This window comes from Pseudophryne corroboree, chromosome 12 (genome assembly GCF_028390025.1).
Source record: "Pseudophryne corroboree isolate aPseCor3 chromosome 12, aPseCor3.hap2, whole genome shotgun sequence".
Classification (NCBI taxonomy): domain Eukaryota; kingdom Metazoa; phylum Chordata; class Amphibia; order Anura; family Myobatrachidae; genus Pseudophryne; species Pseudophryne corroboree.
This window is the reverse complement of record NC_086455.1, coordinates 27,371,663-27,397,145: the sequence shown is the minus strand read 5'-3', so window position 1 is coordinate 27,397,145 and position 25,483 is coordinate 27,371,663. Positions and strand designations below refer to the sequence as shown.

General features: G+C 47.6%; 1 protein-coding gene across 11 annotated transcripts in view; it reads right to left on the bottom strand.

Moving 5' to 3' along the window:
* The window catches only part of PPP2R5E (protein phosphatase 2 regulatory subunit B'epsilon), a 211,828-nt gene that overhangs the window by 21,939 nt on the left and 164,406 nt on the right, over nucleotides 1-25,483 (bottom strand). For all 11 annotated transcript variants that reach the window (XM_063947249.1, XM_063947248.1, XM_063947247.1 and 8 more), the window contains exons 6-11: nucleotides 25,188-25,318; nucleotides 23,966-24,025; nucleotides 20,322-20,430; nucleotides 16,043-16,096; nucleotides 15,902-15,952; nucleotides 13,910-14,029 (exon numbers count right to left, since the gene is read on the bottom strand). In XM_063947249.1, the coding sequence (XP_063803319.1) occupies nucleotides 13,910-14,029; nucleotides 15,902-15,952; nucleotides 16,043-16,096; nucleotides 20,322-20,430; nucleotides 23,966-24,025; nucleotides 25,188-25,318 (525 nt within the window). The remainder of the gene's footprint in view (nucleotides 1-13,909; nucleotides 14,030-15,901; nucleotides 15,953-16,042; nucleotides 16,097-20,321; nucleotides 20,431-23,965; nucleotides 24,026-25,187; nucleotides 25,319-25,483) is intronic.

The window sequence follows — 25,483 nt, the reverse complement described above, 5'->3', positions numbered from 1 at the left end:
CAATAAGGAAGGATCTTGAATCCCGGGTAAGACTCATACCAGCCACACCAATCACACCGTACAACCTGTGATTTGAACCCAGTTAACAGTATGATAACAACGAAGGAGCCTCTGAAAAGATGGCCCACAACAATAATAACCCGATTTTTGTAACAATAATTATGTACAAGTAATGCAGACAATCCGCACTTGGGATGGGCGCCCAGCATCCACTACGGACTATGAGAAATAGATTTATCGGTAAGTAAAATCTTATTTTCTCTAACGTCCTAGTGGATGCTGGGGACTCCGTCAGGACCATGGGGATTATACCAAAGCTCCCAAACGGGCGGGAGAGTGCGGATGACTCTGCAGCACCGAATGAGAGAACTCCAGGTCCTCCTCAGCCAGGGTATCAAATTTGTAGAATTTTACAAACGTGTTCCCGCCTGACCACGTAGCTGCTCGGCAAAGTTGTAAAGCCGAGACCCCTCGGGCAGCCGCCCAAGATGAGCCCACCTTCCTTGTGGAATGGGCATTTACAGATTTTGGCTGTGGCAGGCCTGCCACAGAATGTGCAAGTTGAATTGTACTACAAATCCAACGAGCAATAGTCTGCTTAGAAGCAGGAGCACCCAGCTTTTTGGGTGCATACAATATAAACAGCAAGTCAGACTTTCTGACTCCAGCCGTCCTGGAATTATATATATATATATATATATATATATATTTTCAGGGCCCTGATAACGTCTAGCAACTTGGAGTCCTCCAAGTCCCTAGTAGCCGCAGGCACCACAATAGGTTGTTTCAGGTGAAACGCTGACACCACCTTAGGAAGAAACTGGGGACGAGTCCCAGTTCTGCCCCGTCCGAATGGAAAATCAAATATGGGCTTTTGTAAGACAAAGCCGCCAATTCTGACAATCGCCTGGCCGAGGCCAGGGCCAACAGCATGGTCACTTTCCATGTGAGATATTTCAAATCCACAGATTTGAGCGGTTCAAACCAATATGATTTGAGGAATCCCAACACTACTTTGAGATCCCACGGTGCCACTGGAGGCACAAAAGGGGCTGTATATGCAATACTCCCTTGACAAATGTCTGGACTTCAGGAACTGAAGCCAATTCTTTCTGGAAGAAAATCTACAGGGCCGAAACTTGAACCTTAATGGACCCCAATTTGAGGCTCATAGACACTCCTGTTTTCAGGAAGTGCAGAAATCGACCTAGTTGAAATTTCTTCGTGGGGCCTTCCTGGCCTCACCCACGCAACATATTTTCACCACATGTGGTGATAACGTTGTGCGGTCACCTCCTTCCTGGCTTTGACCAGGGTAGGTATGACCTCTTCCGGAATGCCTTTTCCCTTAGAATCCGGCGTTCAACCGCCATGCCGTCAAACGCAGCCGCGGTAAGTCTTGGAACAGACATGGTACTTGCTGAAGCAAGTCCCTTCTTAGCTCCTGAGGCCATTAGTCCTCTGTGAGCATCTCTTGAAGTTCCGGGTACCAAGTCCCTCTTGGCCAATCCGGAGCCACGAGTATAGTTCTTACTCCTCTACGTCTTATAATTCTCAATACCTTGGTTATGAGAAGCAGAGGAGGGAACACATACACCGACTGTTACACCCACGGTGTTACCAGGACATCCACAGCTATCGCCTGAAGGTCTCGTGACCTGGCGCAATACCTGTCCCGTTTTTTGTTCGGGCGGGACGCCATCATGTCCACCTTTGGTCTTTCCCAACGGTTCACAATCATGCGGAAAACTTCCCTATGAAGTTCCCACTCTCCCGGGTGGAGGTCGTGCCTGCTGAGGAAGTCTGCTTCCCAGTCGTCCACTCCCGGAATGAACACTGCTGACAGTGCTATCACATGATTTTCCGCCTAGCGAAAAATCCTTGCAGTTTTGCCACTGCCCTCCTGCTTCTTGTGCCGCCCTTTCTGTTTACGTGGGCGACTGCCGTGATGTTATCCCACTGGATCAATACCGGCGGACCTTGAAGCAGAGGTCTTGCTAAGTTTAGAGCATTATAAATTTGCTCTTAGCTCCAGTATATTTATGTGGAGAAAATTCTCCAGACTTGATCACACTCCCTGGAAATTTTTTCCCTGTGTGACTGCTCCCCAGCCTCTCAGGCTGGCTTCCGTGGTCACCAGCATCCAATCCTGAATGCCGAATCTACGGCCCTCTAGAAGATGAGCACTCTGTAATCACCACAGGAGAGACACCCTTGTCCTTGGATAATAAGAATTTACTTACCGATAATTCTATTTCTCGGAGTCCGTAGTGGATGCTGGGGTTCCTGAAAGGACCATGGGGAATAGCGGCTCCGCAGGAGACAGGGCACAAAAAAGTAAAGCTTTACTAGGTCAGGTGGTGTGCACTGGCTCCTCCCCCTATGACCCTCCTCCAGACTCCAGTTAGGTACTGTGCCCGGACGAGCATACACAATAAGGGAGGCATTTTGAATCCCGGGTAAGACTCATACCAGCCACACCAATCACACCGTACAACTTGTGATCTAAACCCAGTTAACAGTATGACAACAGAAAGGGCCTCTTAAAGATGGCTCCTTAACAATAACCCGAATTAGTTAACAATAACTATGTACAAGTATTGCAGATAATCCGCACTTGGGATGGGCGCCCAGCATCCACTACGGACTCCGAGAAATAGAATTATCGGTAAGTAAATTCTTATTTTCTCTATCGTCCTAAGTGGATGCTGGGGTTCCTGAAAGGACCATGGGGATTATACCAAAGCTCCCAAACGGGCGGGAGAGTGCGGATGACTCTGCAGCACCGAATGAGAGAACTCCAGGTCCTCCTTTGCCAGGGTATCAAATTTGTAAAATTTTACAAACGTGTTCTCCCCCGACCACGTAGCTGCTCGGCAGAGTTGTAATGCCGAGACCCCTCGGGCAGCCGCCCAAGATGAGCCCACCTTCCTTGTGGAGTGGGCTTTTACAGTTTTAGGCTGTGGCAGGCCTGCCACAGAATGTGCAAGTTGAATTGTGTTACAAATCCAACGAGCAATCGACTGCTTAGAAGCAGGTGCGCCCAACTTGTTGGGTGCATACAATATAAACAGCGAGTCAGATTTTCTGACTCCAGCCGTCCTTGCAATGTATATTTTTAAGGCTCTGACAACGTCCAACAACTTGGAGTCCTCCAAGTCGCTAGTGGCCGCAGGCACCACAATAGGTTGGTTCAGATGAAATGCTGATACCACTTTAGGGAGAAAATGCGGACGAGTCCGCAGTTCTGCCCTATCCGAATGGAAGATTAGATAAGGACTTTTAAAAGATAAAGCCGCCAATTCAGATACTCTCCTGGCAGAGGCCAGGGCTAGTAACATAGTCACTTTCAATGTGAGATATTTCAAATCCACCTTTTTCAATGGTTCAAACCAATGGGATTTGAGGAAATCTAAAACTACATTTAGATCCCACGGTGCCACCGGAGGCACCACAGGAGGCTGTATATGCAGTACTCCCTTGACAAAAGTCTGGACCTCAGGGACAGAGGCCAATTCTTTTTGGAAGAATATTGACAGGGCCGAAATTTGAACCTTAATGGATCCCAATTTGAGACCCATAGATAATCCTGATTGCAGGAAATGTAGGAAACGACCCAGTTGGAAATCCTCCGTCGGAACCCTCCGATCCTCGCACCACGCTACATATTTTCGCCAAATGCGGTGATAATGTTTCACGGTGACTTCCTTCCGTGCCTTAATCAAGGTAGGAATGACTTCTTCTGGAATGCCTTTCCCTTTTAGGATCTGGCGTTCAACCGCCATGCCGTCAAACGCAGCCGCGGTAAGTCTTGAAAAAGACAGGGACCCTGCTGTAGCAGGTCCCTTCTCAGAGGTAGAGGCCACGGTTCGTCCGTGAGCATCTCTTGAAGTTCCGGATACCAAGTCCTTCTCGGCCAATCCGGAACCACTAGTATTGTTCTTACTCTTCTTTGCCGTATGATCTTCAATACCTTTGGTATGAGCGGCAGAGGAGGAAACACATACACTGACTGGTACACCCAAGGAGTTACCAGTGCGTCCACAGCTATTGCCTGTGGATCTCTTGACCTGGCGCAATATTTGTCCAGTTTCTTGTTGAGGCGAGACGCCATCATGTCTACAATTGGTCTTTCCCAACGGTCTATTAACATGTTGAAGACTTCTGGATGTAGACCCCACTCTCCCGGATGAAGATCGTGTCTGCTGAGGAAGTCTGCTTCCCAGTTGTCCACGCCCGGGATGAACACTGCTGACAGTGCTATCACGTGATTCTCCGCCCAGCGAAGAATCTTGGCAGCTTCTGCCATTGCACTCCTGCTTCTTGTGCCGCCCTGCCTGTTTACATGGGCGACCGCCGTGATGTTGTCCGACTGAATCAACACCGGCTTTCCTTGCAGGAGAAGTTCCGCCTGGCTTAGAGCATTGTAGATTGCTCTTAGTTCCAGAATGTTTATGTGAAGAGACTTTTCCAGACTCGTCCATACTCCCTGGAAGTTTCTTCCTTGTGTGACTGCTCCCCAGCCTCTCAGGCTGGCGTCCGTGGTCACCAGGATCCAATCCTGAATGCCGAATCTGCGGCCTTCTAATAGGTGAGCCTTCTGCAACCACCACAGAAGTGACACCCTTGTCTTTGGTGACAGGGTTATTCGCAGGTGCATCTGCAGATGCGACCCTGACCATTTGTCCAACAGATCCCTTTGGAATATTCTTGCATGGAATCTGCCGAATGGAATTGCTTCGTAAGAAGCCACCATTTTTCCCAGGACTCTTGTGCATTGATGTACTGACACTTTTCCTGGTTTTAGGAGGTTCCTGACCAGATCGGATAACTCCTTGGCTTTTTCCTCTGGAAGGAAAACCTTTTTCTGAACCGTGTCCAGAATCATTCCTAGGAACAGCAGACGAGTTGTCGGGATTAAATGGGATTTTGGAATATTCAGAATCCACCCGTGTTGTCTTAGCACCTCTTGAGATAGTGCTAAAGCTGTCTCCAGCTGTTCTCTGGACCTTGCCCTTATTAGGAGATCGTCCAAGTATGGGATAACTAATACGCCTTTTCTTCGAAGAAGAATCATCATCTCGGCCATTACCTTGGTAAAGACCCGAGGCGCCGTGGACAATCCGAACGGCAGCGTCTGAAACTGATAGTGACAGTTTTGAACAATGAACCTGAGGTACCCCTGGTGTGCGGGGTAAATCGGAACGTGTAGATACGCATCCTTGATGTCCAAGGATACCATAAAGTCCCCTTCTTCCAGGTTCGCTATCACTGCTCTGAGTGACTCCATCTTGAACTTGAACTTTTTTATGTAGAGGTTCAAGGACTTCAGATTTAGAATAGGCCTTACCGAGCCATCCGGCTTCGGTACCACAAATAGAGTGGAATAATACCCCTTTCCTTGTTGTAATAGGGGTACTTTGACTATCACCTGCTGAGCGTACAGCTTGTGAATGGCTTCCAACACCCTCTCCCTTTCGGAAGAGACGGTTGGTAAGGCAGACTTCAGGAAACGATGAGGAGGATCCGTCTCTAATTCCAACCTGTACCCCTGAGATATTATCTGCAGGATCCAGGGGTCTACCTGCGAGTGAGCCCACTGCGCGCTGTAATTTTTGAGACGGCCCCCCACTGTCCCCGAGTCCGCTTGAGAGGCCCCAGCGTCATGCTGAGGTTTTTGCAGGAGCCGGGGAGGGCTTCTGTTCCTGGGAAGGAGCTGCCTGTTGGTGTCTCTTCCCTCTTCCTCTGCCTCGTGGCAGGTACGACAAGCCCTTTGCTCTCTTATTTTTGTAGGAGCGAAAAGGCTGCGGTTGAAAGGTCGGTGCCTTTCTCTGTTGGGGAGTGACTTGAGGTAAAAAAGTGGATTTCCCGGCAGTAGCCGTGGCCACCAAGTCTGATAGACCAACTCCAAATAACTCCTCCCCTTTATACGGCAAAACCTCCATGTGACGTTTTGAATCCGCATCGCCTGTCCACTGTCGTGTCCATAAGGCTCTTCTGGCTGAAATGGACATAGCACTCACCCGAGATGCCAGTGTGCAAATATCCCTCTGTGCATCACGCATATAGATAAATGCATCCTTTATTTGTTCTAACGACAGTAAAACATTGTCCCTATCTAGGGTATCAATATTTTCAATCAGGGATTCTGACCAAACTACTCCAGCACTGCACATCCAGGCAGTTGCTATAGCTGGTCGTAGTATAACACCTGCATGTGTGTATATATTCTTTTGAATAACTTCCATCTTTCTATCTGATGGATCCTTAAGTGCGGCCGTCTCAGGAGAGGGTAACGCCACTTGTTTGGATAAGCGTGTGAGCGCCTTGTCCACCTTAGGGGGTGTTTCCCAGCGCGCCCTAACCTCTGGCGGGAAAGGGTATAATGCCAATAACTTTTTTGAAATTATCAACTTTTTATCAGGAGCAACCCACGCTTCATCACACACGTCATTTAATTCTTCTGATTCAGGAAAAACTGTTTGTAGTTTTTTCACACCATACATAATACCCTGTTTTACGGTATCTGTAGTATCAGCTAAATGTAACGTCTCCTTCATTGCCAAAATCATATAACGTGTGGCCCTACTGGAAAATACGTTTGAATTTCTACCGTCGTCACTGGAATCAGTGCCCGTGTCTGGGTCTGTGTCGACCGACTGAGGCAAAGGGCGTTTTACAGCCCCTGACGGTGTTTGAGGCGCCTGGACAGGCATTAATTGATTGTCCGGCCGCCTCATGTCCTCAACTGACTGTTTAAGGGAAGATAAACCATCACGTAATTCCACAAATAAAGGCATCCATTCTGGTGTCGACCCCCTGGGGGGTGACATCTGCATATTTGGCAATTGCTCCGCCTCCACACCAATATCGTCCTCATACATGTCGACACCACGTACCGACACACACCGCAAACTCACAGGGAATGCTCTAATGAAGACAGGACCCACTAGCCCTTTTGGGGAGACAGAGGGAGAGTCTGCCAGCACACACCACAAAGCGCTATATATACAAGGGATATCCTTATATTAAGTGCTCCCTTATAGCTGCTTTAATATATATATATATAGCCATTAATGTGCCCCCCCTCTCTGTTTTACCCTGTTTCTGTAGTGCAGTGCAGGGGAGAGACCTGGGAGCCGTTCTGACCAGCGGAGCTGTGACAGAAAATGGCGCCGTGTGCTGAGGAGATAGGCCCCGCCCCTTTTTCGGCGGGTTCTTCTCCCGCTATTTTTCCAGTCAGGCAGGGGTTAAATATCTCCATATAGCCCCTATGGGCTATATGTGAGGTATTTTTAGCCTTGTATAAGGTTTATATTTGCCTCTCAGAGCGCCCCCCCCCAGCGCTCTGCACCCTCAGTGACTGCCCAGTGAAGTGTGCTGAGAGGAAAATGGCGCACAGCTGCAGTGCTGTGCGCTACCTTATGAAGACTGAGGAGTCTTCAGCCGCCGGTTTCCGGACCTCTTCACGCTTCAGCATCTGCAAGGGGGTCGGCGGCGCGGCTCCGGGACCGGACTCCACGGCTGGGCCTGTGTTCGATCCCTCTGGAGCTAATGGTGTCCAGTAGCCAAGCAGCAAATCCACTCTGCATGCAGGTGAGTTTACTACTTTCCCCCTAAGTCCCACGTTGCAGTGATCCTGTTGCCAGCAGGACTCACTGTAAAGAAAAAAACCTAAACTAAACTTTCTCTAAGCAGCTCTTTAGGAGAGCCACCTAGATTGCACCCTTCTCGTTCGGGCACAAAATCTAACTGGAGTCTGGAGGAGGGTCATAGGGGGAGGAGCCAGTGCACACCACCTGACCTAGTAAAGCTTTACTTTTTTGTGCCCTGTCTCCTGCGGAGCCGCTATTCCCCATGGTCCTTTCAGGAACCCCAGCATCCACTTAGGACGATAGAGAAATAGGGTTATCCGCTGATGCATCTGAAGATGCGATCCGGACCATTTGTCCAGCAGATCCCACTGAAGAGTTCTTGCGTGAAATCTGCCGAATGGAATCGCTTCGTAATAAGCCACCATTTTTACCAGGACTCTTGTGCAATGATGCACTGACACTTTTCCTGGTTTTAGGAGGATCCCGATTAGCTCGGATAACTCCCTGGCTTTCTCCTCTGGGAGAAACACCTTTTTCTGGACTGTGTCCAGAATCATCCCTAGGACCAGCAGACGTGTCGTCGGAACAACTGCGGTTTTGGAATATTTAGAATCCACCCGTGTTGTCGTAGAACTACTTGAGATAGTGCTACTCCGACCTCCAACTGTTCTCTGGACCTTGTTCTTATCAGGAGGTCGTCCATTTTCTTTGAAGACGAATCCTCATTTCGGTCATTACCTTGGTAAGGACCCGGGGTGCCTTGGACAATCCAACGGCATCGTCTGAAACTGATAGTGACAGTTCTGTACCACGAACCTGAGATACCCTTGGTGAGAAAGGCAAATTTTGGGACATGGAGGTAAGCATCCCTGATGTCCCGGGACACCATATAGTCCCCTTCTTCCCGGTTCGCTATCACTGCTCTGAGTGACTCCATCTGGATTTGAACCTTTGTAAGTGTTCAAATATTTCAGATTTAGAATAGGTCTCACCTAGCCTTCTGGCTTCAGTACCACAATATAGTGTGGAATAATACCCCTTTCCCTGTTGTAGGAGGGGTAATTTTATTATCACCTGCTGGGAATACAGCTTGTGAATTGTTTTCAATACTGCCTCCCTGTCGGAGGGAGACATTGGTACAGCAGACTACAGGAACCTGCGAGGGGGAAACGTCTCGACATTCCAATCTGTACCCCTTGGATACTACTTGTAGGATCCAGGGGTCCTGTACGGTCCTAGCGTCATGCTGAGAACTTGGTAGAAGCGGTGGAGGGCTTCTGTTCCTGGGAATGGGCTGCCTGCTGCAGTCTTCTTCCCTTTCCTCTATCCCTGGGCAGATATGACTCTTATAGGGACGAAAGGACTGAGGCTGAAAAGACGGTGTCTTTTTCTGCAGAGATGTGACTTAGGGTAAAAAACGGTGGATTTTCCAGCAGTTGCCGTGGCCACCAGGTCCCATGGACCGACCCCAAATAACTCCTCCCCTTTATACGGCAATACATCTTTGTGCCGTTTGGAATCTGCATCACCTGACCACTGTCGTGTCCATAAACATCTTCTTGCAGATATGGACATCGCATTTACTCTTGATGCCAGAGTGCAAATATCCCTCTGCGCATCTCGCATATATAGAAATGCATCCTTTAAATGCTCTATAGTCAATAAAATACTGTCCCTGTCAAGGGTATCAACATTTTTAGTCAGGGAATCCGACCAAGCCACCTCAGCTCTGCACATCCAGGCTGAGGCGATCGCTGGTCGCAGTATAACACCAGCATGTGTGTGTATACTTTTTAGGATATTTTCCAGCCTCCTATCAGCTGGCTCCTTAAGTACGGCCCTATCTGTAGATGGTACCGCCACTTGTTCTGATAAGCATGTGAGCGCCTTATCCACCCTAAGGGGTGTTTCCCAACGCGCCCTAACTTCTGGCGGGAAAGGGTATACCGCCAATAATTTTCTATCGGGGGAAACCCACGCATCATCACACACTTCATTTAATTTATCTGATTCAGGAAAAACTACAGGTAGTTTTTTCACATCCCACATAATACCCTTTTTTGTGGTACTTGTAGTATCAGAAATATGTAACACCTCCTTCATTGCCCTTAACGTGTGGCCCTAAAGGAAAATACGTTTGTTTCTTCACCGTCGACACTGAAATCAGTGTCCGTGTCTGGGTCTGTGTCGACCGACTGAGGTAAATGGGCGTTTTACAGCCCCTGACGGTGTTTGAGACGCCTGGACAGGTACTAATTTGATCGCCGGCCGTCTCATGTCGTCAACCGGCTTGCAGCGTGTTGACATTATCACGTAATTCCATAAATAAGCCATCCATTCCGGTGTCGACTCCCTAGAGAGTGACATCACCATTACAGGCAATTTGCTCCGCCTCCTCACCAACATTTTCCTCATACATGTCGACACACGTACCGACATACAGCACACACATAGGGAATGCTCTGATAGAGGACAGGACCCACTAGCCCTTTGGGGAGACAGAGGGAGAGTTTGCCAGCACACACCAAAACGCTATAATTATACAGGGACAACCTTTATATAAGTGTTCCTCCCTTATAGCATTTAATATATATTCATATCGCCAAATCAGTGCCCCCCCTCTCTGTTTTAACCCTGTTTCTGTAGTGCAGTGCAGGGGAGAGCATGGGAGCCTTCCCACCAGCATTTCTGTGAGGGAAAATGGCGCTGTGTGCTGAGGAGAATAGGCCCCGCCCCCTTTTCGGCGGGCTTCTTCTCCGGAGTTTGTGATATCTGGCAGGGGTTAAATACATCCATATAGCCTCAAGGGCTATATGTGATGTATTTTTCGCCATACAGGTATTATACATTGCTGCCCAGGGCGCCCCCCCCCCGCGCCCTGCACCCTCCGTGACCGCTGTGTGAAGTGTGCTGACAACAATGGCGCACAGCTGCAGTGCTGTGCGCTACCTGATGAAGACTGAAAGTCTTCTGCCGCCTGGTTCCGGACCTCTTCAATCTTCAGCATCTGCAAGGGGGGTCGGCGGCGCGGCTCCGGGACGAACCCCAGGGCGAGACCTGTGTTCCGACTCCCTCTGGAGCTAATGGTGTCCAGTAGCCTAAGAAGTCAATCCATCCTGCACGCAGGTGAGTTCACTTCTCTCCCCTAAGTCCCTCGTAGCAGTGAGCCTGTTGCCAGCAGGACTCACTGAAAATAAAGAACCTAAAAACTTTTTCTAAGCAACTCTTTAAGAGAGCCACCTAGATTGCACCCTGCTCGGACGGGCACAAAAACCTAACTGAGGCTTGGAGGAGGGTCATAGGGGGAGGAGCCAGTACACACCATGTGATCCTAAAAGCTTACTTTTTGTGCCCTGTCTCCTGCGGAGCCGCTAATCCCCCATGGTCCTGACGGAGTCCCCAGCATCCACTAGGACGTTAGAGAAAAAGGTCTTAGCTGGAACTACAGTGTTTTTGCTTTACTCTGCAGTGAGGACCCAGGTGTGCAGTGGTGATGTAAGCAGTGAGTACCCAGGTGTGCAGTGGTGAAGTATGCAGTGAGGATCCAGGCGTCCAGTGGTGATGTAAGCAGTGAGGACCCAGGTGCGCAGTGGTGATGTAAGCAATGAGGACCCAGGCATGCAGTGGTGAAGTATGCAGTGAGGACCCAGATGTACAGTGGTGAAGTATGCAGTGAGGATCCAGGCGTGCAGTGGTGATGTAATCTGTGAGGACCCAAACATGCAGTGATGATGTAAGCTGTGAGCACTCAGGAGTGCAGTGGTGATGTACTGTAAGCAGTGATGACCCAGGAGTGCAGTGGTGATGTAAGCCGTGAAAACCCAGGCATGCAGTGGTAATGTATGCAGTGAAGACCCAGGCATGCAGAGGTGATATAAGCAGTGAGGACCCAGGCATGCAGAGGTGATATAAGCAGTGAGGACCCAGGCATGCAGTGAAGACCCAGGCATGCAGAGGTGATATAAGCAGTGAGGACCCAGGCGTGCAGCGGTGATGAGGACCCAGGCGTGCAGTGGTGATGTAAGCAGTGAGGAACCAGGTGTGCAGTGGTGATGTAAGCAGTGAGAACCCAGGTGTGCAGTGGTGATGTAAGCAGTGAGGATCCAGGTGTGCAGTGGTGATGTAAGCAGTGAGGAACCAGGTGTGCAGTGGTGATGTAAGCAGTGAGGATCCAGGTGTGCAGTGGTGATGTAAGCAGTGAGGATCCAGGTGTGCAGTGGTGATGTAAGCAGTGAGAACCCAGGCGTGCAGTGGTGATATAAGCAGTGAGGATCCAGGTGTGCAGTGGTGATGTAAGCAGTGAGAACCCAGGTATGCAGTGGTGATATATGCGCTGGGGTACTAAGTGTTAGTAAATTATTGTGACTGCAATGCTGGGGTGTTAAATAATCTTACCCAGTACTAACAACATAATATAAAACAGTTTAACAACAGAGTGGGATGAAATTATTCCCTCATCCTCAGAGATAGAGGAAAAGACTTTGGACTACACTTTTGATGGGACAAAAAAGAATTTAAAGGGGCAATACAAAAAATTAGTAACATTTCCACTCTTCCTACCATGCAGTTTAGCTTGCAAATATTCCCAGACTGATATTCCAGGGAAAGATTACAAAATCTGGGTGTATACACTTACAAATCGGATGGGAAGGAGGTATCTGTGCAAACAGAAAAGCTCTGTGCCCCCACATGTTCTCTACTTCAGTAGAAGATCTTTTATGTAGTAAATATTTTCCATTACCCAAAGCACACTATTCACTCCAGCCAGTGGTTCCCAGGAATAAATGTATGTGCAATCTGAACAAAACTCTAGTTAACACACAATTAAATATTTCCATAATGAAAAAGAAATGATGGATGATGCGGTTACTCTGCTTTTGAGAACTGTTAACATAATAAACAACAATTCTGAGGTGAAGGGGATCTCAAATAGGGGGATTTTGTCCGCTTTTTCATTTCACATTCAGACCAATGGTGGAATCTGACAATCAACATCTGACACCTCCAGGAGATACTTTTCAAATGCCATCAAGTATTCCAGTTGTATGACGCTAGGTTAATATTTCTAGGTGGATTCTTGTACCATAACAAATTTGAAGAAGTGAAGTGAGAAATGTGTTTCTATAGACGGCTATACAAACGCCTGTACAGATCTCCACAAGGCACTATGCAGGCAGTAATGGGGGTCCTGGCCTGTGGATCTAGATCACAGGTTACTAATAATAGGAAACCGGAATGGATTGGGTCCCTGCTATTATATCAAGTGTGTCTTACTATCTTCTACTACAAGTTTAAAATGACCTTCAACAGAAAAGTTAAGGTATACCTAAAATGAAAGAACATTAATTGAAATGTAAACCTGGCAGTCTCTCCAGAGGGCGTTTCTATAATCTTACTCAGGTTTACCAACCAAACTTCTATGTAACACAGAAAATACCTAAGTTTTACCCTGTCAGTTCCCATTACAAGGTAATCAACCTTGTTATATAGCTTTACTTGCCTGCTTATTTGTCAAGATTTTAAAGGGGGGGGGGGGGGGGGGTCTAAATTACACAGTAGCACCCACGCTTCCTCATCATCAAGGTCAGGAGGATTTTGAAGTTCCACACTTCCAACATATGTGGTGTGTAAGGGGTCCAGGTCAGCAACCAATCAGTGCTCTGGACACATGGCAAGCTGATGTGTGGAATTGCATAGTTCTCCAGCTAGTAGCAGAATGAAAAATGAAAGAGGTTCTAGATTAACTCCCAAACTTCCTGGGTCCTGTGCGCTTAGCCCCAGCTGTCCTGACACTTGGAAAAGACTGTTTAGAGTTTCTGTAAAATGGAGTGATTGGGGTAGTAAAAATACCTGGTCAATAGAAAGGAGGTAATAGTTATTGAGAGAATATTCAGTGAATGTCACACACTCGCACAGTGACCTTGAAGAAAGTTCTATCTTCCCATTTCTTAATGTAGTTGAATTAGGAAAATGTAATCATTTCATTTCTACAGAAATGCATTCCGGTTTTAAAATGTCATCCAAAATGGAAATTATACAGACACATTAGGGGGGGGGGGATTTAAAATGTGAACAGAAATTTAGGATGGGAGCATCCTAGCTGTAGAAGCTGTTCCCACATTTAGATCTGCCTCTCACACTGTTACTGAACAGTATAGCTCATGGAAGGAGAAGGGCAGCAGTGGCTCACACGAGAAAATCTAATAAATATTGAAAAGCAAGTAAGCTAAACACTAGAAGAAACAAAGCTCTATCTATGATCTCGTAAGGCTAATCACCTGTGCTTTAATCACCTATCAACAGTACCCGCTCACCTGGAAATGAGGGCTGGAAACACACTTGGATATCTGTTTAAACAAAGGCTCCTGGATTTTGACAAATTGTGAAGGTTCAATGACATCCAAAATCTCTTCCAGCTCTCCAAGAAACATGACCTGGAAACAGAGGACACAAAGTTAGCACACTGTTATCTCCGGTGTTCCGAGCAGAATCAGCACTCACAGACATTACTAATGGGCAGTACGTTAAGTGCTGTGCAATGGCCACAATATTCCCCTTTGGTGCAACATATTTAGTATGCAAGTAGTCTGGCATGTGACTAAGACGACTTTGAAGATGCATGAATAAATAACACACCACCGTACTGTGCTTCCCTACACATGGAATTGTACCAGTCGTTCATCATCACCGAGAGCTAGGATCCATACATTGCTGGACTCGCATTGTTGTGACTGCCAAGGAAAGACACAATGCTGGATTTGGAAATATATAGCGAGCCTAGAGAACTGCAATGTTGGAGAATAACAGGCTGATCTCCATGACCGTCTACTGCCTCCATCCCAACTATCCAGGCACCTAGCGCACTGTAAGGGTGCACTGTGTTTCTGTATAACGCAATTAATAGGATTCATTTATTGCTCGACATACTACCAAGCTTTAAGGGGGGACATTCATTTTTAGATAACTCTCCTTTACTATGTGTATTAGTGTGTTCATTTGGTAGGATCATTTCACTGTTGCTTTGCAATCAACTCTGATCCCCAAAGCAAGGGGCTGCCGCCAATGACAGAGGACGTCATCTGTCTATTCCAGACCCAAGCAACTTTTATCATCAAACCTCCAGAGGAAAATTTCATTGTCACATGTTCAGCATTTCTCTGCACGATAATCAATGGGCTTGATTCAGTGGTGGATGTATTTTCGATGTGATTACTACTGGCCAATGGCTTCAGTTCTGTGCATATGTCTTTGTTGCTTCACTCGCACTCTGATGGACAGCCAGCGACTGTTTGGGGGAAGTAACTGGGAGTGACTTCTACAATGCAAGCGTGTCACAACCAGTTTTGGGGTGTATGTGTGTGAGCGTGGGATGTGGTGGGGCATGTGTATGTGTGTGTGTGTGTGTGGTGGGGGGGTTTGGAGAGAGTTGCAGCTAGTGACTGTGGGGCAGATTTATTTAAGCTTGGTAAAGTGATAAAGTGGAAGGTGATAATGGACCAGCCAGTAATTTTCAAACCCAGCCTGTGACATGGCAGTAAGGATCTGATTGGCTGGTCCTTTATCACCTTCCACTTTATCACTTCACCAAGCTTAATAAATCTGCCCCTGTGTGTGGCTCCGGCATCTCAGTTACAACGGTCATTCTGAGCAACCCTTATGCTGCATCTATGGACGCGAGCATCAGATCTAAGTAGTCGCCGGTGGGCGTCTTTTCACTAAAGATGGCTCCTGCGGAATATGCATATCTTCTCAGATCTGCTGCGACCACAGACACAGCACCGAGCCGATTTGTGTCCACCGCTGAATCAGGCCCACTATAACAAGGTGGCATCAAAAAAGGATAAATGTAACTTCTGTCTTGCACACCCACGTGCCAAAGTAAGGCAACACTTACGGACACAGTTCTGCGATTTAGTGCAAAAGCCTCAAACCCAGTCCGGAAAGCGTTACTGGAGGGAAAATCACAGACACCTGCTCTATGTGGTATACCCATACTAATTAGGTTTAGGGCACAGCGGCACTCACTTGGCTACTTCCTTTACCAGGATTAGCAGCATGCCCCACAGCGCTCCGCAGCATTGGACAGTAGGGAGAAACTGGGCATACAGAAAGACGGTATACACATGGTAGACAAAATAGCAGGACGACCCGGCTCCTGAGAGAGCTTGCAGTCTAATGGGAAGACCAGAACCAGTGGAGATTTGGAAAGTGGTCAGGGTGCACTAGTATGTGATAGTAAGGTAAGCTATAACATACAGATGGGTCATCACAGAGAGTGTAAAGATTTGCAGTGTATTACAACTCACCTCTTTTTGACTACAGGTCTTTGGCCAGAACTTCATCAGTCCTCTAATAACCTAATAAGTAAACAAACAATAAAATGTTACAGTTACCCACAGACTAGGAAAAGCAAATGTCATTGACAGATGTCCGTTAGCAATACTCACTGGTTCTGTGAGGGAAGGGTCTTTTTCCAGAAACTGTACTATACAATATGCCAGCTGCGAAAGGAAAAAAAAAAAAAAAGACAAAGTAGAAAAGTTACAGACAGCTGACATTACCACGCATTCCAGATATTTGTGGCCCTGTATAAAATTACCAAGAATACTTTAATACAGCATGGAAACGGATTACCGTTTTAATTCCTGAGCAAATCAGAAACCTCTGAGAAAATTCAAAGATTCCAGAGTGATTCCAATGGTCTCGCTCTGAAATGATGCTGTTTATTCAGCTGTGAATTCTTAAATTATGCTAAAAGCGATTACACAATTGCATTTAGATATAAGCATGGCAAAGCAGTATTCCCGTCATGTTCACCAGCAAGGCCAGGACATCAGGGCATAGGTGGAGAACAGATCACTGTTTTTTTTTTTTTAATGTGTTTAATAATACAGAACCACAAGAAAAAATGGGAGAAAACACAGTAGCTGATGAGCGTGTTTAAGATCTTGAAATGTAACTCAAAACCAATGCTCGCATTGCTAGGCATTCCACATCATACAGACCCACCTTCAGAGCCACTTCATTCACCGGAGTTAGGCTATAAGCTGGCATGAGCAGAAAAAAAATATGCACTACATAAAATAGCAGCGATCGCCGAATAAACTGGGTGTGGATTAAAAGAACGAGCGAGTCTAGATAAAAAGTCGATAGGTCAACAGTGGATATGTTGACCGAGTCTAAAGGTCGACAGTTAAATGGGCAACATGGATTCAGGTTGACACATTTTGTGTGTAATTTGAACCCTAATCCTCCCCCCTAGTGCCTAACCCTAACCTGATACCTAACACTAACCATTCCCTTCTACAGCCCAACCCTCCCCCAAGTGCCTAACCCTAACCGTCCCCTTCCACAGACTAACCCTAATCCTCCCCGCTAGTGCCTAACCTGGTACCTAACACTAATCATTCCCTTCTACAGCCCAACCCTCCCCCAAGTGCCTAACCCTAACCATCCCCTTCCACAGACTAACCCTAATCCTCCCCGCTAGTGCCTAACCTGATACCTAACACTAACCATTCCCTTCTACAGCCCAACCCTCCCCCAAGTGCCTAACCCTAACCATCCCCTTCCACAGACTAACCCTAATCCTCCCCGCTAGTGCCTAACCCTAACCTGATACCTAAAACTAACCATTCCCTTCTACAGCCCAACCCTCCCCCAAGTGCCTAACCCTAACCATCCCCTTCCACAGCCTAACCCTAATCCTCCCCGCTAGTGCCTAACCTGGTACCTAACACTAACCATTCCCTTCTACAGCCCAACCCTCCCCCAAGTGCCTAACCCTAACCATCCCCTTCCACAGACTAACCCTAATCCTCCCCGCTAGTGCCTAACCTGATACCTAACACTAACCATTCCCTTCTACAGCCCAACCCTCCCCCAAGTGCCTAACCCTAACCATCCCCTTCCACAGACTAACCCTAATCCTCCCCGCTAGTGCCTAACCTGATACCTAACACTAACCATTCCCTTCTACAGCCCAACCCTCCCCCAAGTGCCTAACCCTAACCATCCCCTTCCACAGCCTAACCTTAATCCTCCCCGCTAGTGCCTAACCTGATACCTAACACTAACCATTCCCTTCTACAGCCCAACCCTCCCCCAAGTGCCTAACCCTAACCATCCCCTTCCACAGCCTAAGCCTAATCCTCCCCGCTAGTGCCTAACCTGATACCTAACACTAACCATTCCCTTCTACAGCCCAACCCTCCCCCAAGTGCCTAACCCTAACCATCCCCTTCCACAGACTAACCCTAATCCTCCCCGCTAGTGCCTAACCCTAACCTGATACCTAAAACTAACCATTCCCTTCTACAGCCCAACCCTCCCCCAAGTGCCTAACCCTAACCATCCCCTTCCACAGCCTAACCCTAATCCTCCCCGCTAGTGCCTAACCTGGTACCTAACACTAACCATTCCCTTCTACAGCCCAACCCTCCCCCAAGTGCCTAACCCTAACCATCCCCTTCCACAGACTAACCCTAATCCTCCCCGCTAGTGCCTAACCTGATACCTAACACTAACCATTCCCTTCTACAGCCCAACCCTCCCCCAAGTGCCTAACCCTAACCGTCCCCTTCCACAGACTAACCCTAATCCTCCCCGCTAGTGCCTAACCTGGTACCTAACACTAATCATTCCCTTCTACAGCCCAACCCTCCAAGTGCCTAACCCTAACCATCCCCTTCCACAGACTAACCCTAATCCTCCCCGCTAGTGCCTAACCTGATACCTAACACTAACCATTCCCTTCTACAGCCCAACCCTCCCCCAAGTGCCTAACCCTAACCATCCCCTTCCACAGCCTAACCCTAATCCTCCCCGCTAGTGCCTAACCTGATACCTAACACTAACCATTCCCTTCTACAGCCCAACCCTCCCCCAAGTGCCTAACCCTAACCATCCCCTTCCACAGCCTAATCCTCCCCGCTAGTGCCTAACCTGATACCTAAAACTAACCATTCCCTTCTACAGCCCAACCCTCCCCCAAGTGCCTAACCCTAACCATCCCCTTCCACAGCCTAACCCTAATCCTCCCCGCTAGTGCCTAACCTGGTACCTAACACTAACCATTCCCTTCTACAGCCCAACCCTCCCCCAAGTGCCTAACCCTAACCATCCCCTTCCACAGACTAACCCTAATCCTCCCCGCTAGTGCCTAACCTGATACCTAACACTAACCATTCCCTTCTACAGCCCAACCCTCCCCCAAGTGCCTAACCCTAACCATCCCCTTCCACAGACTAACCCTAATCCTCCCCGCTAGTGCCTAACCTGGTACCTAACACTAACCATTCCCTTCTACAGCCCAACCCTCCCCCAAGTGCCTAACCCTAACCATCCCCTTCCACAGACTAACCCTAATCCTCCCCGCTAGTGCCTAACCTGATACCTAACACTAACCATTCCCTTCTACAGCCCAACCCTCCCACAAGTGCCTAACCCTAACCATCCCCTTCCACAGACTAACCCTAATCCTCCCCGCTAGTGCCTAACCTGATACCTAACACTAACCAATCCCTTCTACAGCCCAACCCTCCCCCAAGTGCCTAACCCTAACCATCCCCTTCCACAGCCTAAGCCTAATCCTCCCCGCTAGTGCCTAACCTGATACCTAACACTAACCATTCCCTTCTACAGCCCAACCCTCCCCCAAGTGCCTAACCCTAACCATCCCCTTCCACAGACTAACCCTAATCCTCCACCTAGTAACTAACACTCACCATCCCCTTCCACAGCCTAACCGTCTGCCAAATGCCTAACCCAGTGGTTCCCAAATATTTTTGAAAAACGGCGCCCTAGAGTATCAGAATTTGTTTCACGGCACCCCTAGGCCAAAAGTTTGTTATTGAGAAATTTAGCCTATTACATTGTCCATAAATTATTTTGACTTGGTCCTGGACCACCAATCCAAGGCACCCCGACAAGGGTGCACATTGTGAGAACCACTGGCCTAACCGTAACCATCCCCTCCAAAGCCTAACCCTCTGCCAAATGCTTAACCGTAACCATCCCCTCCAGCTGCCTAATCCTCCCCCAAGTGCCTAACCCTAATCATCCCCTCCGGCAGCCTAATCCTCCAAGTGCCTAACCCTACCTCTCTGCCAAATGCCTAACCATCCTCTCCAGCAGCCTAATTCTCCCCCAAGTGCCTAACAACAACCCTCTGCCAAAAGCCTAACTATCCCCTCCGGCAGCCTAATCCTCCCTCAAGTGCCTAACTGTAACCCTCTGCCAAATGCCTAACCCTAATCATCCCCTCCGGCAGCCTAATCCTCCCCCAAGTGCCTAACCCTAACCCTCTGCCTAATGCAAAACCCTAACCATCCCCTCCGGCAGCCTAATCCTAGCCCTCTGCCAAATGCCTAACCCTAACCATCCCCTCTGGCAGCCTAATCCTCCCCCAAGTGCCTAACCCTAACCCTCTGGCAAACGCCTAACTGACAATCCCCTCTGGCAGCCTAACCTTTCTGCAAGCGCCTAACCATCATGAAAAACCATGTGTCAACCTTTTTTTGTGTGCTGACCATTAGCATGTCAACTTTATTGAGCCTGTCGACCCAAGTCCATGTCAACCATTTAATGTTAACCAAAGTCCACGTCGACTATTTAACTGTTGACCTTTTGACCCTGTCAACCTATATTGACTGTAGACCATCTGGTGTCAACCTGTATATATATATTTACGGTCTATATTCCTTCTGGACACTGAATAAACCTTACCTGTGCATGGAAGAGGGATAAGCTCCTGACAGTATGCAGAGGAATCAGTACTTTCACAAGGAATTGCTTATGCTCAGCTTTCAGAGGTAATGCAAAGCCATTAATAATACTGTGAGGGGAGAGGAAAAGAAACGAACAAGTTACCCAATAAACAAAACAAGACTTCATAGCGGAAATATGAGATAAAATGAGGTTAAGAGTGTAATGAATTCAACATAGAAAACATAATAAATAAGTCATTCTGTAAATTGCTAGGTAATGACCTGGGGACAGTTTCAGAAGTGGACATTGTCCATTTTTGCACATCTAAGCAATATTTTTTGTGCTGCACATTCATTAGTGACTGGTCGCAGTGATGACTTGGAACGTAGTGTGATTGAAAATCAAGGAGCGTTTGTGGGCGGTCACGGGGGTGTTGTGACGAGTCAAAAGCAGGTGTACCTCCACCCTTTTTCGGGAGTGTGTATGAGCCCGGCAGCTTACTTCAGACGGACGTGATCGATAGTGTGACCAATGTCCGTACAATGCCGCATCTCTGTACACAATCGGTGGATTTGAGATAACGACTGTGGACATCTTAAGTCACATTCCCACTGCTGCGATATTCGCAAATCCGCTGCGTGTGGAATAGCTGTTGCAGTGGGATTTATGTGCACCTCTGAAACAGGACCTTCATTCTACATCCTAGGAGCAATCCCTTTATATAAAAAATAAAAAACACAGCGAGGTGGGGACTAATACCGTATATACTCGAGTATAAGTCGACCCGAATATAAGCCGAGGCACCTAATTCTACCACAAAAACCTGGGAAAACTTATTGACTCGAGTATAAGCCTAGGGTGGGAAATGCAGCTCTAGCCGTACACAGCCCTCAGTGCCAGATATGCCCTCATAGTGCCAGATATGCCCCCACAGTGCTGCCAGATATGCCCCCACAGTGCTGCCAGTTATGCCCCCACAGTGCTGCCAGATATGCCCCCACAGTGCTGCCAGATATGCCCCCACAGTGCTGCCAGATATGCCCCCACAGTGCTGCCAGATATGCCCCCACAGTGCTGCCAGATATGCCCCCACAGTGCTGCCAGTTATGCCCCCACAGTGCTGCCAGATATGCCCCCACAGTGCTGCCAGATATGCCCCCACAGTGCTGCCAGATATGCCCCCACAGTGCTGCCAGATATGCCCCCACAGTGCTGCCAGATATGCCCCCACAGTGCTGCCAGATATGCCCCCACAGTGCTGCCAGTTATGCCCCCACAGTGCTGCCAGATATGCCCCCACAGTGCTGCCAGATATGCCCCCACAGTGCTGCCAGTTATGCCCCCACAGTGCTGCCAGTTATGCCCCCACAGTGCTGCCAGATATGCCCCCACAGTGCTGCCAGATATGCCCCCACAGTGCTGCCAGATATGCCCCCACAGTGCTGCCAGATATGCCCCCACAGTGCTGCCAGATATGCCCCCACAGTGCTGCCAGATATGCCCCCACAGTGCTGCCAGATATGCCTCCACAGTGCTGCCAGATATGCCCCCACAGTGCTGCCAGATATGCCCCCACAGTGCTGCCAGATATGCCCCCACAGTGCTGCCAGATACGTTCCCTCCCCAAGTGCCAGGTATGCCCCACAGTGCTGTTACTTACCCCTCCGTCGATCCCGCGCTGTCTTCTGGAGGGACACGAAGCACACAGCGTGCGCGGCTCTCCTGTGTCCCTCCTGCATCTTCGGCGGCCGCGGCGGGTCTATTATAGGAAGTGCCGGTTCGTGATCAGAGGTCACGAACGGGTATTTCCTGTAATAGAACCGCCGCTGCTGCCGCCGGAGATGCAGGAGGGACACAGGAGCGCCGCGCGCTGTGCGCTCCATGTCCCTCCTTCACACTGCTCTGCCTCTGCCTGCACTGACTCGAGTATAAGCCGAGGTGGCTTTTTCAGCACAAAAAAAAGTGCTGAAAAAGTCGGCTTATACTCGAGTATATACGGTAATACAAATATTATTGTAATAGGGCGGAATTCAATTGCTATATTGCGTTTGATCTCCAGTCTAAATTGACGGGAGAACACGGGGCGATATTCAATTGATCTTTTTAAGCACAGCTATCATGCTCATAGAGGTCGGGTTTAGCCACGTAAAGCAGCTAAACCCAAGCAAAGTGCTTGGCGCAATCGCAAAAAGTGCCGTTTGGGCGCCCAAACGGGTGACTTTTGGTACATTCCAGCTTGCCACCGCAAGGGTGTGCGAGCTGAAATGCAGATGCCCGTAGCCAACCGAAGTTACAATTGAACAGCTCCGTTTGGGCGCCATCTACTGTATTTGCAGTCAGAAAAAGAATTGAATTCCGTCCATAGTTTGTAATCACTTTTTCCATAATCCATTCTGTGTTTTTAATTAGATCAAACATGCAAGTTTATCTTTGCTACCCTAGAATAGGACACAAAATAGTTCTCGACTGCAGATATAATGGTATCTAAGGGATCGATTCAATTCAGCACAAATTGAAGAGCGCCAGGAAGGAGCTACCGTAGCTATTTAATTCAGTGATTATGCCCAACTAGAGGATTTCTTCTTGGCTGTGAGCAAAAATCCAATAAAACTACTGGCGCAATGCTTTTCTCTGCTCTTAAGAGCGGCGGGAACAGCACCGTGACAGGTACTTTAGTTGGAGAATGACGGTTCTCGCAACTAAACACCATGTTTAAAGGTGGGAGAACTGGCATTCTCCGACATAACAGAGTGCTAAATTGAATAGCTATGTTAGCTCCTTCCCAGTGCAATTCAATTTGCGCCGAATTGAACTCAAAGTCTGAGAGCAGAGCAGTGATTTCTCATACAGTGTTAACAAAAATAAACCGCTACTGGATATCCAATAAGATAATCACGTTGCTGAAAATCTAAAAGCAAAGGGACACATTATGTAAAGGATGCAAGAGAACATTACAATACAAAGGAAATGAACTGAAAAGACAAAGCGTTCTCAGTTAGTAGATATGTATGGAAAACCAGGACCTTATTCTCAGGTCTTCGTTATTTCCATGGTGTAGCACAAACAAGTCTTTTTTTGCACATCACAGTAAAATGGCTACAGAGATGGGTGTGAACAGGACGACCATAGTAACAACTAATTTAGTGTGTCCGCTATGTCATTATCATTTTTGATTAAGACTCCCAACTTGTCTTTTAAAGGGCCTATACTCTCCTTCTTTAATCTCTTGCTATTGAGGACCAGTGAGAAGGTGTAATGCAATGATGGCTGTTTATTATTTATCCCCAAGGTTGCGCCGCACGCCACAGCTTCACACAGCCCTGGGCTGCTAAATGGGGCTAGATGTGAATGACAGAGCAGAGGAAACCGTGGCTGCATGCAGGAGAGCTGGGTAGGGTTATTTATTATTTACCCTACGAGACCCGTGCAGCTCTAGAAGTTTTGTTATCACTGCTATTTAAAAATCCGTTCATTTGTTTAAAAACAAACTGATTTGTTCAAGGATAAAGCATGTATAAGCTATTATCAGATGCCCAAAATAATATGACATTTAAAAAGTATGACATGAAGGTGCTTCACTGTGTAAAATGACTGAAAAGGCATAACAACAACATTTAAAATAAATATAAAAAGTGTAACATTTTGGGATAATAGCTGCTTACCTTCCTAATATTTCCAGCAGTTCTGCTACACCATTAAAGTGCTCAGTTTCATAAACAAATCTAAAATAAGATAAAACCAGAAATAATAATTACAACATTTAGTGCATGAGTGTGGGTAAACACTTAGGGGGGTATCCTATTACCCACGGTAAAACATCGGTTTTCCACAATTTTTCCCGATGTTTCATCAAGGTTATTTTTTTTTTTACAAGTTATCTTATTAGATCGCCTGTAAACAAATGCCCCTTCTCTCGAAAATACACAGGTTCAATGAAACCTATGTATTTTCGTGAGAAACAGCCCCGTTTTCGCTTGAAAACAGGGCTGTTTCCGGAATTCGGTTTCGCCTGCTTCAGAATCCCCGATGACCACGGACAACCTGCAGTGCCCCATGCCCGCTGCAGCAGGCTGGGACTGCAGGCATGGCGCTGCGGCCCGGAAGCTGCCACTTGGCGTGGTGACTCCCAGAAGGGAAAGCCGTGGCAGCACCGTGACCCACATCCCCCCCTCTCTCCCGACAGCAATCACATGGCGGAGGAGCAGCCATGTGAACGGGAGAAGCCGTGCTGCACCGGGAGCTGTCAGCACCCGGCACCCGATGCAGCCACCACCCGGTAACCCTCGATAAGCCACCACTCGTGCTGGTATATCGGGGCTAATATAATAGCCCCCGGCGGGACAATTAGCCCCGGTAAATTACTGGGGCTAATTGGATATATCCCCCTTAGACGATATCACCACGATTTGCTATACCGGAATGACAAATCTCACTGTTCATCTAATGTGTACCTATGATCGTGTGCTCCTGCGCATCATATGCAACATCTTTCCGTTGGCCGTGCTGCATGATATCATGCACGAGCCTGTGCAGTGTAATTATTATATTGCTGTACTGTGCACCAGCAATCTGGCATGGTGCAGACCAGTATTTCTCAAACCCATTCCTCATGGAACCCTAACAGGGGATGTTTTCTAAATCATCTAGCTTGAGCAGGGTGTTCATTGACTTACACTACAGATCTAAATGTAGGATTCTGTTGGAAAGCTAAGGGCTAGAGACCATCTAGAGATGATTAAATACACGACAGGAGATATATTAGCGAAACAGACAATGAGGATCCATAAAAGGGAGAACTTGGCATACTAAAATGGAAATTATTTAAGAACCATTACAGAAAAACAAAAAAATTTATACCATGATATAAATACAAAACCAACTTACCGTAGAAAAATATTGTTAATCTGTTTTCGAATAAATGCTCTAAGTCCCAGAAATTTGCCATAAATTCTGTGTAAGACTGTTTTTAAATAGTCCCTTTCACGAGGGTCTTCACTGTCGAACAGCTCTAAGAGCTTAAAAAGAAATAGATGTAAGCTACATTTAGTTATAGTTTAAAAAACTTTTAAGTAGAAAACAAGAAATAATGGCAACTAAAAATACTTATTCGAAAATGACACGCAAAGTAAAAAATATAGAGAAGACACGGGCGCTTGGTGTATCAGGGCTACCTAGGTATC